Source organism: Pseudonaja textilis, chromosome 14 (genome assembly GCF_049901715.1).
Source record: "Pseudonaja textilis isolate UNSWEBS1 chromosome 14, rPseTex1.2, whole genome shotgun sequence".
NCBI classification, from domain to species: Eukaryota; Metazoa; Chordata; class Lepidosauria; order Squamata; family Elapidae; genus Pseudonaja; species Pseudonaja textilis.
In genome coordinates this window covers 9,167,200-9,180,948 of record NC_142003.1, presented here as the reverse complement: position 1 = coordinate 9,180,948, position 13,749 = coordinate 9,167,200, and the positions used below count along the sequence as shown (strand labels likewise).

Sequence of the window (13,749 nt, the reverse complement as noted above, 5' to 3'; positions counted from 1 at the left end):
AGATATTGTACAATGTCAAATAAGCTATGAAATCTGGCCCACAAGTTTATTATTTTTATTTTTGTACGTCCTGCCTCTATTTTTTTTTATATATATAAACAACTCAAGGCAGTGAACATACTTCATACTCCTTCCTCCACCTAATTTGCCAACAACAACAACCCTGTGAGGTGAGTTGGACTGAGAGAGAGTGACTGGCCCAAAGTCACCCAGCTGGCTTTCATAGCTAAGGCAGGGCTATCCCTAAAGGTCCTTTTTTTTCAAGAGGCAACTGGACTTTCTGTTTTTTTCTTTGAAGATGTTTCTCTTCTCATCCAAGGAAGCTTCTTCAGATCTGGCTGGACAGTGGGAAATGGAAGGATTTATACTCCTTGCAAACAGCTGGTCATTTGCATCCTTTTTAGAGAGTCCTTGAGGCCACTTGGAGGTTTATACGTGTTGTGTGGCAATCTCTGTCCAGGTGGCCTCAAGGACTCTCTAAAAAGAATGCAAAAGACCAGCTGTTTGCAAGGCGTGTAGATCCTTCCATTCTCCACCCTCCAGTCAGAGCTGAAGAAGCTTCCTTGGATGAGAAGAGAAACATCTTCAAAGAAAAACCAGAAAGTCCACTTGCCTCTTGGGAAAAAAAAAAAAAGCACCGTTGGGATAACCATGACCTGGAGGACTGAGAATCTCCATTGATATAAGGCAGGGCTAGAACTCACCGTCTCCTGGTTTCTAGCCTGGTGCTGCACCAGATGCAACACTAGACCAGACTGGCTCGCTAAACAATATCTAAATATATAATCTACAGAAAAAGGAGGAAAAGTTATGACGAGAAGAAATGCTGACTCTGTCTGGTTTTTAAACACAGATGTTCAAAATGCTGGTGGCAGCTGTTGCCATAAGGTTGAATGTTCAGCTAAGCAAATTGTTCTAACTAGAGGACTGCCTGCATCAAGCTGCTTATGCAGAGAGAGGACGCTTCCAAGGAAACGTTCGCCAAAATTTCCCCCTTGCAGGCTTTCCATAATAGCAGCCCCCGATCCAATAAGCGCGGCATAAGTTCCCCTGGTTTTGCGGTATGGACAATCCCATCGGGAAGAGAAACCCGGCGTAGGGCCTTTCGGCTAATGAGGCTTCCAGCGGCTTGTGGTCTCATCCTCCCAAGATCATTAGAAGCCCAGCAGGATTCAAAGCACCCCGATGAGGCCCTCAGCCAAGGGAATCTGACCTCCGCTTGCCTTTCAGTGGAGACTTGCAAAGTTGTGCACACCCCTCCCCGTCACACCACAGGTGTCTGGCGATGCCCCTTGGTGCGCTCCACTGTGTAGGTAAATTCAACGGGGCGAGAAAAACATGGAGGCAGCTGGTATCCTTAAGGCACCCCGCCTTCTGTTTACTACGGAACACGTTGTACTCCTAAACAAATAGGGTTGTAACCGTCCCCCGTGATGTAATGATGGCCTCGGCCATCGACCTTGAGGGCTGGGCCCCACTATTTTTCTTTTCCGGACAGAAGGAGATCTGTTTTTATAACTTACACAATAAAGCACCGAGCACTTTCTGTCCTGTTGGAACCGCTGCTCAGAAAGAGGCCCAGGGTAGAAAAAGCTACTTGCTTGGCTAAAAGCACGAGGACGATTTACGACGGAGCCTTGACTTCTCTAGTCTTCACTGCACAATGAAGATGAGATTTCAGAGGTCCCGAGTATCGTTCCTGACAAGAGTTGAAAAGAACGGCCAGTAAGAAGGGGGAACAAGGATCTGCGTTAATAAATGACGTGTTACTCAACCGAAACCTGGTTTAATATGGATGACCAGGGAAAAGCATTAAGGCCCTCCGCTCTGCCAAAGCTGATAGGACTTTTTAATATATATATATATATATATACACATTCTCTATGCTTGGGTATCTCTCATATATATGTGAATATGCATATTTCTGGAACAAAGAAACAACAACCCACCAACCATGGGCGATTTGATCTGAGGAGGGTGAATCTTGCAGGAAGGCAGTATCATCGCCAAAGCTGTCCTGAGGTTGCTAGTAGAAACGTACAATCTCATAAGGGCTGACGGTTTTTTCTGTTTGTTCATGTCAAGATAGACAGGCAGACACACTGACTGACTGACTGACTAGAAAGTACAAACACATATTCACGCGTTGTAAAATATTTTCAAAGAAACAGCTTGTCAATTCAGTGTACGACCCTTGCATAACGACAGCGTCCGAAACAAAAACGCAAGGGAGTCAAGCCCAAGTTGTTTTTACACGCTCGTCCTTTCTTATCCCCCCTTCTCCTCATCCTTCTACCCCAGAAGGCAACAAAAAGGAGAATGTTTGCAATTCAGGCTTGAAATGAGGTGTCCTTGGTGCTCTCTGTGCTGGGTAGTTTTCCTGCGGACATTTAATTACCCAACCGGGTAACATCATCAGTGCTAGAAGGGGACCGGGGTTTGTTCTCGGGTTTACATGCTAGTGGCTTGCCCGGTCAGCGTTGGTGGGGATGGTTTGGGAGGTTTCTACTGTCCCAGTAGGAGTAAAATCAAGCTAACAGCCTGACCAACTGCCATTGGGGCAGCAGAATCTGCCCCAAGGCCACTTTTAGCAACACGGACAGGGAAGACACTAGAACTAGAGATGGTATCCAGCCAGTTCTGACCAGTTCTGGAGAACCGGAAGCAGAAATTTTGAGTAGTTCAGAAAACCGCAAAATCCTACCTCTGATTGGTCCCAGCCCCATCTATTCTCCGCCTCCCAAGTCCCAGCTGATTGGCTGGGTCTTCTTTGGTTGCCCTGCACAGGAGAATGGAGCTGGAAAGCAGGTTAGTGGGGTGGGGAGGGAAGGGGGGATTTTGCAGTATCTTTACCACGCCTACCAAGCCACACCCACAGAACCAGGAGTAAAAAAAATTGCAATCCCACCACTGACTAGAGTATAAACAGAGAACAAACCCCACTCCCTCCGATGATGTTATCTAGTTTGGCTATTGAAATGTCTGCATGAATACAGCCAAGCTCAGAGAGGCCCAAGGACCCCGGGCAGAAAGATGGCTTGGCAACTTTCAGAAGCTGAAAATAATTGCTCAGGTTAATAATATGTTCCAGTGTTAGCCAGTGAACAGTCAAACGTACAGCTGTCTCGTACTTCCTGTGGTGAGGTGAGGAAACCTTTCGAAGCTTCTGTCTTAAACCCACCCTTCTCTCTTCCAGGGACACGTCTGGCCAAGGAAGGTTCTGTACTATTTTTCGATCTTATTCCAGAGGAGCCCAGGTGAGTCCCACTAGCAATATTAAATGAGGCTGCTCTTTTTCCTCAGCACAGACCAAGAGCCAGTTGGAACGAGAGCCTTGCCATAAGTCATCTCTGTTTCCCTTTAAAGCAGGGGTCCCCCAATTCTTGAGCCGTGGATATGATCCTGGCCCATGGCCCACTAAAAGCCAGGCTGCACAAGCAAAGTTTCATTCTGTATATGTGGCGGGATCTAGGTAACGTGTGAAACCACACCATCCCCGGTGCCCAAAAGGTTGGGGACCACTGCCTTAAAGGATTCCTTCCCTGTTACTTAAAATCTGTAACTTAAAATCTGACAACTGGTCTTTTCTTTCTTCGGGCTCTGTTTCTATCCAAACTAGCTTGATACCCGTGCTTTGCTATGAAACTATGTGGTCGGGCTTAGTTTTTGGGGAGGAAAATAAGGAGAGAAAAAAAAATGCGCCCCTGCCTACCAGCATCCATCGGTTTTCATCTGGCTAGCGTCCTGTCAGTGTGTGAGAGAGTTGAGGGCTGTTTGGAAACTGAAAGGGTATTTGCTGTGTGAGCAAGAAGGAGACAGCAGGGAGCCCGGGCGTGGCTTAGCTCAACTGTTCTGTACTAAAGCTGCTTGGTGCTGCTGTGAAACTGAAACTCCTCTGCTTGTGTTTTGCATTTGGAAGAGATTTCTTTTCAGGTGGGGAGGGGGAATAGAACTCCTTAGCATCAGATTGTGTTAATAATATAGGAAATACTAATAGCTCTGGTGGTCATTTTGAAAAATCCTTTCTTAGTGAGCACCTAGAGGCGAAGAGGAAGATACGTGCCAAATGTCAAGTTTGTAGGCTTTATGGTTCTGGAGATTTTGTGATGATGCATGAGTGGTATTTTGCTTTTAAGATATATATAAGATGTGTGTGTGCGTGTGTGTGTATTGTGTGAACTTTCAGATTACTTTCAGTATCAAAGGAGGCTGATTCATTTTGTCATGTGTACTTGTCAATATTTTAATTCGTTCTTGTTTTATTAATTTTTTTTTCTTCACTCATAGTAACAAGTAAGTTTAGCACCTGTATGGATAAGTCTCAGGAACCGATTCACAGAATAGTTGTGACTTATAACCAGAGTGGGTCCCACGGGGGCTCCGTGCATCAGATTTCTCAGCTCAAGAGATCTGATTTTTCTCCTTGTGTGCAAAATATGCCATATGAAATGCTTCTGGAGAATAAGAAAAAAGAAAAGTCAGTTTTCTGCATTGGCAGTTTGCTTTCCTGCATTGCACAATTATTCTTGCCACTGAAAGAAACCGCCTCAGCGACATGACATGGAAGCCAAAGGGGAGATAGCTTCCCTGCCTGCCCTTAATGCAAAAACATTTTGACATGGAGATGCCTTTTGATAGAGCAAACCTAAAATTAATTTAGCGATTTAGCGGGCCACAGCCCACGGCTTAGGGTGTCGGGTAGGCCACCCAGAATCACTTCTCATGAGATGGACAGCCCTGTAAAATTGATCCATAAATAATATAAATAAACAGAGTGTTTTGATCCACACAGGGCATCCTCTTGGTGTACGACATCACCAATCGCTGGTCTTTTGATGGAATAGACCGATGGATCAAGGAAATCGATGAGGTGAGCGGGGCAGAGCTTGGGTTTTGAATGCTCTTAAATGCACTAAAAGTGACCTTACCTTGGTCCAATCACAATGCTCCGTTCTGAGGTCAGCAACCTTACGTTAAAAAAAGGAGTAAGAAACAGGGAGCGAAGTAAAGGAAAGAAAAGCTAAACCAGGGGATACCTGCCCCGTTAAGAGCCTCAGTGGCGCAGTGGTTAGAGTGCAGTACTGCAGGCTACTTCTGCTGACTGCCGGCTGAGTGCAATTTGGCAGTTCGAATCTCACCTGCTCAAGGTTGACTCAACCTTCCATCCTTCCAAGGTGGGTAAAATGAAGACCCAGATGGTTGGGGGTGATAGGCTGACTCTGTAAAACCACTTAGAGAGGGCTGGAAAGCTCTGTGAAGCGGTATATAAGTCTAAGTGCTCTTGCTATTAACTATATCCATATCTTTTTGCAGTTGGGAATGATTGCCCCAGAGGTGCTTTCCAAAAGGCGACTGGACTTTCTTGTTTGTTTGTTTGTTTATTTAAAAATATTTTGCTTCACCTCCAAGAAGCTTTTTCGGTTCCAGAAGTGAAGAAGCTTCTTGGATGAGAAGCAAAATGTTTTCAAGAAATAAACTAAGTAAGTCCAGTCAGGAAATTTCACCTTAGTTTTGGGTTGCTTCTCTCCTTGATTAGTTTCCACCCATTGCTTCTTGTCCTGCCCTCAAGAGCTTTGGAAAATAGCTTGACTCCCCCTTCTCTGTGGCAGCCCCTCAAATACTGGAGCACTGCTATCATGTCTCCCCTAGTCCTTCTTCTCATTAAACTAGAAAGTTTAATTAAAGGTGCACAGAACTGCTTGATCGGTACAATAGATTGCCAAATGTAAAGAATGCTTAAGATGGAAGCTTGGATGGCGCATGAATACCAGTGTGTGTAACGTCATTCTGTGTCTATTTAAAGCATGCCCCCGGGGTGCCCCGGATCTTGGTTGGCAACCGCCTTCACCTAGCCTTCAAGCGGCAGGTGCCCACGGAGCAAGCCCGATCCTACGCAGAGAAGAATTGCATGACCTTCTTCGAAGTCAGCCCGTTGTGCAACTTCAACGTGATCGAGTCCTTCACCGAGTTGTCCCGCATTGTGCTGATGAGACATGGCATGGAGAAGATCTGGAGGCCCAACAGAGGTGAGTAAGCTTAATTCACTCCCCTTTCTGTGGAGTCCTTAACAGATTAACAGAGTTGGAAGGGATCTTGTAGGTCATCTAGTCCAACTGATAGCCGTCTCACCTCTTATGGAAAGCCTCCAGGGATGAAGCTCCCACAACTTCTGTTCCACGGGTTGATTGCTCTCCCTGTCAGGAAATTTCTCCCCTGAGCTGTTCAGAGCATCCAGAATTGGGGAGGTGCTTCAGTCTCTTCTGGAAAGGCTGGGCTTAAAACTCCAGGACGCTCCTCCTCCTCCACGGGACACCTCCTCAGCGTCCCCCAGTTTTAGCTCAGCCTTCGCGGTAAGAGGTTGTGCACTCCCTGACTGGAACGGTTTTCTGATTCAGCTAGTCAAGATTCAGGTTCGTCTTGGGTTAATTCGGCTTGCAAATTTTTCCCGCCTATTAATCTAGCGATTTCAAGGCTTGTGGCTCTATTAGGTTATCCTCCCGATCAGTTGAGAGCAGCTCTTTGTGACTGGCGGAGCCTGCCACTTTGCAGGCAGTCTGAGACAGCCGCTTCTGGCAATTAGCCTATCTAATTCCCCGATCCGTCTTATCTTTGCGGTCTTGCCGGAACGCTCGCAGCCGCAGCTCCCTTCTCCTTACAGGATCATTTGTCTGACATTTTGGAGAGTCAGCAGCAGCGGCTCGTTCAACTGCTCAGGCATTTAACATCGGAGATTCTGCCTTCCCGCCTTTTTAAACGGCTGGCTTCAAGTTCGCACCTAAATATTACAGGCGCCATTCCCTTCTTGGGGACCGTGGCAAGTACTTTCCCACTCCACTTTCCTGGGATTATTTCTCTCTTAGCCTGCTGGCGTTGGATAAGCAGGCTAGTCCTTAAACAGGAATTGCTTTTGGATCATCACATTGGAGCGAAGCCTCAAGTACCATTTCAAACAGCGGGATGTTTTTGACAGGAAAGGATCCATCCAGGACCTGTATAGCTGGTTTCCCTTGTTGGGGACCAGGGATCTTGAATATTTCTTGCTTGGAGCACTTGGGGGGTTTCCCTTGCTAGGGACCCTTAGATACTGTTTCCCATATATACGGGCTTACATATAGATATAGGCATATGTATATATATGTGTGTTTGTATATAGAGATATATATATATAGACTTAGACTCCTGGAGAAGCGCCCTACTTTCAACCACAGGGGTAGGCACCACCCCTAAGTACAAATCATCATCATCAACATAATTTTTTTAAAAAAATTAAAGTTAGAGTCACGAGATTCAGTCCTCCACAATGGAAGGTGACAATGTCTTCTGCTCCAAGACAAATAAGTCCCAAGATAAGTCAGTGGGCCCCAAAAAGGCCTCTAAGGCGGCGGATAAGGATGCCCATAGACAGCACCAAGCCTTGGAAAGGCAGTGGCAGAAAACGGGCCAGGGAGGCGGACAAGATGGCTGTGACACAACAATCGGATTAGGGCCCAAGTACATTGTTGGGGCCCTTGGACTTATCCACCCAGCCAATCAGAACACAGCCAACCCCCACCAACCAATCAGAACACAGCCAAGCCCCCACCCAATCAAGTCACACCCCCACTAGCAGTTAAAAGGAAGAAGCAGCTGCAAGCTCACATTACTCCAAAAAGCACAGAGCCGAAGACACAAGCCTGAAGATGATGAATGAGACTTCATCGAAACGTTGCCTAGATACTTCCAATTTTATGCGGGAGAAAACCCGAATAACCAAAGATCCATAATTATTTGTGTGTGTGTGTGTGTGTGTGTGTGTGTGTGTGTGTGTTAAGTTTTGTATGTATGTATGTATGTATGTATGTGTGTACGTGTACGTATACGTATATATATATATATATATATATATATATACACATATACATATATACATATACATATATATATATCAGAAAACAAATACATATATATATATATATACATATACATAAATACATACACACACACACACACACACACACACATATCTCCTTTGTAGCCCCAGGCTTGATATCATAACCAGCTCTTGAGGTGGTTATTTTCAGAACATCAAAAGAAATAATGAAGTTAATCTTAATTTCAGGAGGGAAGGATGTTCCATAAAGGCGGGCACTGCAGCAGAGAAGAATTGGATTAATAAATTAGATCTAATCAATAAATAATTAAAGCCATAAAATAGTGGGGCCTTAGAGATCATTTTCACCACCTTGCCTGCGGCCTGCAGCCCCCTTTTAATTTTTGCAAAACTTCCTTGGCAAGCCAACTTTCTTGTCTTCCTCTGAGGTGCAGCTCATCTGGTTGGCCAGAAGATGGCAATGCCTAATTTCTGTGCCGGAGACGAATCTCTTGTCTGGCACAGAAGCACCCCGTTTTCCTGAAAGCTGCCATGTTCTCTCCTGCCCTCCCTCTTGAGGCCTGTGGACAAAAATACGCATCAAAAAGTGGGGAACTGGTAGGCTCTGCACCAGGAGAGGAACTGCTGGGTTTACTGCTCATGTGTAGATCCAGGAGCGTGGATTCACCAGAAGAGGAAGAAGGGAAGGAAGCGAATTTATCTCTGCCTGGCTAGAGTAGTAATTCGATAGGTTGCCTTGGGATGTGGCATCAGATGTTAGCCTGAAGCCGTGCCTGGACATCACCATCTCCTTTAATGTCTGCCTCAGAGCAAACGTCCCAGCCTCATGAAGCAGACACTTGAGTTCATCGAGTTAACCAGACAGTTTTTATTTTTATTTTACTCGTTCGTCAGACATGCACACGATAACCAGTATAGGTATGAACATAAACAAGAGCAAAGGGAGTAAATACGCAGTAGATTAAATGGGGGCTGTTAAGACAGGGACGGTAGGCGCGCTGGGGCGCTTATGCACGCCCCCTTTACAGACCTCATAGGAATGGGGTGAGGTAGGCAGTTTGAGGTTGAAGCTGTGACAGTGCAAGGCCTTAAGTTCTCATGGGTAGTGATGCACCTTTGCTGCTTGTAGAGTCCGGTCCAGGATATGTTGGGAAGGGGTCAGAGTGCAGAATGGTTTGCCTGAGGTTGTCCAAGCATATCCACACTGGACTGGGTTCTAGCCAAGTCTTCCTCCCACCAGAAGGGAATAAGAGGAGATGAGCCAAACCTACTTTACTGTAAGGCTAAATTAACAGAGTATTGCAGGGCTAATAGTACAAATCTCCCGCCATCTTTTATTTTTTTAACGTCCATAAGTCAAGGCAGGACCCCCCTAAGTTTCTTCATCTGACTATTAAGCCACTGGGGGCTCCTCCTTTTCTTAACTGGTCCTTCCCTAATGTCCCTCGCCCCCTCGCCCCTCAAGGTCATTCTCATATTCCATCGTTCGCACCTCTTAGACTAGGTCAGTCCTCTCACATTCTGTTTTCAGCCAGGGAAGCCATTTTAATAGTCATCTCCGGAGATTTCTTCCCCTTCTTGTTTTCCCCACAACAACAACCCTGCGAGGTGAGTGGGACTGAGAGAGAGAGAGTGACTGGCCCAAAGTCACCCAGTTGGCTTTCATGGCTAAAGCAGGACTAGAATTCACCACCCCCCAGTGATTGGCCCAAAGTCACTCAGTTGGCTTTCATGCCTAAGGTGGGACTAGAACTCACCATCTCCCGGTGATTGGCCCAAAGTCACTCAATTGGCTTTCATGCCTAAGGTGGGACTAGAACTCACCATCTCCCGGTGATTGGCCCAAAGTCACTCAGCTGGTTTTTATGCCTAAGGTGGGACTAGAACTCACAGTCTCCTGGTTTCTATCCCGGTGCCTTAAGCACCAGGCCATACTAGACTTATATCCTTGACTCCACCCTTCCAGAATTAAACTTTTCTTCCTTTTTCCACCACCGCCGTCTCTCCCCCGCCCTTCAGTGTTCAGCCTCCAAGACCTCTGTTGTCGGGCCATCGTTTCCTGCACGCCGGTCCACCTGATCGATAAGCTCCCGCTTCCCGTCACCATCAAGAGCCACCTGAAGTCCTTCTCCATGGCCAATGGCATGAACGCCGTGATGATGCACGGCCGCTCGTACTCCCTGGCGAGCAGCGGAGGGGGCAGCGGCAGCAAAGGCAACAGCCTGAAGCGCTCCAAGTCCATCCGCCCGCCACAGAGCCCGCCGCAGAACTGCTCGCGGAACAACTGCAAGATCTCTTAGCGGGGGAAGCGCCCCCGGGACGGGACGGGACGGACGGACGGGACGGGTCCCCTCCAAGCGCATGCACCTGCACCTGCTCGCCGATGTACAGATGTTGAACACCGCACGTCACCCATCCCATCGGCCACGGGTTTGCAAAGAACACCGGCTCAGCGTGGCAGGAGCCTGGGCAAAAGGAAGGACAAGGGCCGCACCACGTTAGCTTTCCCAGAATGCAATAGGTCTTCCCCTTCTCTGGCAGGAAAGGACCAGCAGCTTCCAGGGTGTGGATTTTTCTTCTTCTGGGTTTTTTTTTTTTGGGGGGAGAGCAGGAGGGGTTTGAGGAGGAGGGGGGGGTCGATACGGAGGGCAGCGTGCTGCCACTTTAACCCTTGCTTTTTCAAGGGGATTGCCGGTGCTACATGGAAAAAGAAACCACCACCCCCCAACATAAGTGGGGACCCCCCCTCCCCCCCCCCGGTTGGACCGACGTGACCCAGACGGAGTCCTGCTTTGACCAGGCGAAGACTGTGGCTGCCTGGAGCTCCTGAGGAAGCAGGCCACTTCGAAGTCTCTTTGGCTTTTATTTATAAAGAAAATTAGCTCATTTCCCTGCCGTCTCCCCTCTTCCCCCCGCAAACTCTGCACCTCCGGTCTGTTTTTTTAAGCCAAGGCTACGGAGAGAAGGGAAATCTCTTGTAAATAGAAGCCCTGAGCCTTGAATTTGGGGGCTAATTGAAGTCAGAGGGGTGGGGGCGGCTGGCAGGGGTCAGGAGGTGAAATGATCTAACACTCTGGAGAGTTGTTGGCAGTCTTGAGATTCCTTTTCTTTTCTCTTCTCTTCTCTTCTTTCTTCTCCAAAAGAATAGATGAAGATGAATAGAGAAAGGAGGAGGAAAGGTTTTCCATTCCTTCCCCTTTTTCTTTTCTCTTTTCTTTTTTTAAACCGAAGTTTCCCAGGCATTGCTGGTTAGCAAGTGCACACGGCTCAGACAGACAGCAAAGAAAAGTCAGGCTTGAATTGGGATTACCTGCTTGTGGGAGCGGAGCGGAGGGGGTTGTTTGCTAACGTCCACATCTGGAGTTGGTTAGCGGCTGATCAGGCCGAAGCCCTCCCTGCCTTCAAGAGAAGGAAGGCAGAAAGGGTTGGGCATATCAGAATTCAGCAGTCCCAGAAGATCATGGTTGGAGCGGGACAGGATATTCTCTTCCCCAGTTGCTTTCCTAGTTGGGAGGTTGGAGGGCGATGTACCATCCAGACTTCCTGGTGTAACTAGCCTCTTTAGCCCAGTTTTTCGGCCCATACAGAAATAATTTGCATGTTTTCGGCATCAGCTCGGATCAGCTGCAATTGGCATGGGTGGTGGCTCCAACCTGCTGGGCTGGCTAATCCAAAGCTGTTGGCGGGAGACTTTCCAAGATGACCGTAGCAATTCAGGGACTCTGGTTTGCCTTGTTCTTCAGGCTCTGCCACACGGCCACTCCAAGGTTGTGCCAAGAAGCCCTGGACTGGTGAGAGCCTCTCCTAAGAACCAGGCCCAAGCACAGATTTCTTGAAAACCAGAAGGGGATATTGGGAGGAGGTGCAACTAGCCCCCGCCTCCTCCCCCCCCAAAATATTTGAAGCTGTCCTTCAATGTTATCCCTCTCGTTCCGTGGCAGAATCTTTCTTCAAACCGAGTAGCAGCTTTGCTCTTGTGTGTGTGTGTGTGTGTGTGTGTGTGTGGCTTCTGGGCTGTTTCTGGTGCTCTCCAGCTAAAGGTTGACTTGGGCTAGTTTTGTGTCTCATACGCCAGCCAGCTGTTACGTCCGCAAATATGGGTCTTCCAACCTAGTTTAGAAGTCTTCTAAAACAGGGCATCCTCCGCAACGTTAAGACTGGTGGATTTCAACTCCAAGCATTCCCCTGTCGGCCATGATGGCTGAGGAATTCTGGGAGTTGAAGTCCACCGGTCTTAACGTTGCCAAGGACGGAGACCCCTGTTCTACAGGCCTTCTCACCTGGGTGGACATTGAAAGAACCCCAAAAGAAACAGGGAAAGCGTTAAAAGCCAGGCAGGGCTTAAATTTGGATGACACCAGCACAAAGGGGTCCTTGGGTTTTTTTTTTGTTAGTTTAGCTAGTTCGCCCAACCCAAGACCCCCCTTCTCCCCCTGCTCCATTCCTCATGGCTCCCCATTAGCCTCTTCTCCAAGCCGCCTTCTCCCTCCGCGGGTGCCACCCAGAGGAATCGGTTCCCCCGTCCTGCCACGAATGAAGTGGGCTGCATGATGCTGTTCATCACCCGAGGGCACAGCTGATCGCCCATTTTGTTCCAGGGGAAAAAATATGTGTGTTTTGTTTTGTTTTGTTTTTGACAAGCACCCGGTTGGCACCTTCCATGCCTCCCTCGGCCGTTGGGAGATCGCTTGGCACCGAGCGAGTCCCAGCGCTCGGACCAGCTCAAAGCCACGTGGCAGGGAAGGGTCAAGGGCACGGGGGATAAAACCTCCGACGGCCTCTTCCTGGCCCGCGAAGAAAGCAAGTGCCAAGCCAAGGGCGGGGAGCGCCAAAGCGCAGGGAGATTTACGGGGTATGTCCGCCTAGCCTTTGCCACCTGTCGCCGTCTGCTCAAAGCAGAGCAGGACACAAATCGCTGACTCAAAGGCCTGGCATTCTGGAGCGGCGCAGGGGAACAGGTGATGCAGGAGGCAGCCATCTTTCCACCCTGGGTTTTAAAATAGCCCCTTGCTAAAACAGCCCGAGAATGCGTGCATTGTGTGTGTTTCTTCTGTAGAATTACAGGGAATCCTCAACCCGGTGTGGATCGGCACTTAGCAACTCCTCCTGTGGTCTTCCTTTGATCCCAAGAGGTAGTAAGCACGGCTGTTTTCCACCCAGAAAGTCAAAAGAGGCTGCCGATGGAGAATCGAGATCCGATCGCCTCTTTATCAATTTCCACCTCGAATCAAAGTGAAAACCGTTTCAACCTCACCCTCTGCAGATTTCTCCTCAGTCCTCCCCTGCGCATTCTTGGTTTTTGTTTTCAATCCTGGAAGATTTTTGCAGAGGTGCCTTGCTCCAGTACGCCGGCTGATCCAATCCGAGCTGGGTTTTGTTTCTACCTTATATTTTATTAACGTTCCAAGAATGTGATCCGAGAATCAAACACTAAAAACTCGCTGCTGTGGGATTACTCTTCCTCCTGTTTTTAAATGGCTTTGTACAGTCGACGTTAAAAGTGACGGTTTTTATATAAATTAAACACACCATCACGGGGGAAAAAAAACATTCCGGCTGGAGAATTTTTGTCCGGGGATGAGCTTAGACGGCGCTGCTTTTCAGAGGATGACGTTGAAGGACAGGGCGAGGGCAAAGAATGGGCAGGGTGGATTTAAAGGGATTAAGGGAGCTTGTGTGGATGTGATATTCCCAGGAGAGGACAGTGGAAGGCACTTGATTAACGGCCTCATTTGAAGCAGCCGGGGACTTAAGAGCCGGATCAAAAGGAGAGAGATGTTTTCTTCGCACTTGACTAGGTAGAGAATCTCCCTTCCGTGCCAGGGCAAGGAGGGGTTGGCACACAGGGGCCTGCAGCTCCCTCCTGGGTCCCGCAGGTA

The 13,749-nt window shown here is 48.1% G+C and overlaps 1 protein-coding gene across 1 annotated transcript in view; it reads left to right on the top strand.

The window, feature by feature from the left end:
- Positions 1 to 13,322, top strand: part of RAB40C (RAB40C, member RAS oncogene family) — a 41,557-nt gene extending 28,235 nt beyond the window's left edge. The window contains exons 4-7 of the mRNA XM_026704175.2: positions 3,197 to 3,257; positions 4,793 to 4,870; positions 5,804 to 6,026; positions 9,890 to 13,322. Coding sequence (XP_026559960.1) covers positions 3,197 to 3,257; positions 4,793 to 4,870; positions 5,804 to 6,026; positions 9,890 to 10,170 — 643 coding nt within the window. The 3' untranslated portion in view covers positions 10,171 to 13,322. The remainder of the gene's footprint in view (positions 1 to 3,196; positions 3,258 to 4,792; positions 4,871 to 5,803; positions 6,027 to 9,889) is intronic.
- Positions 13,323 to 13,749: the final 427 nt, after the last annotated feature.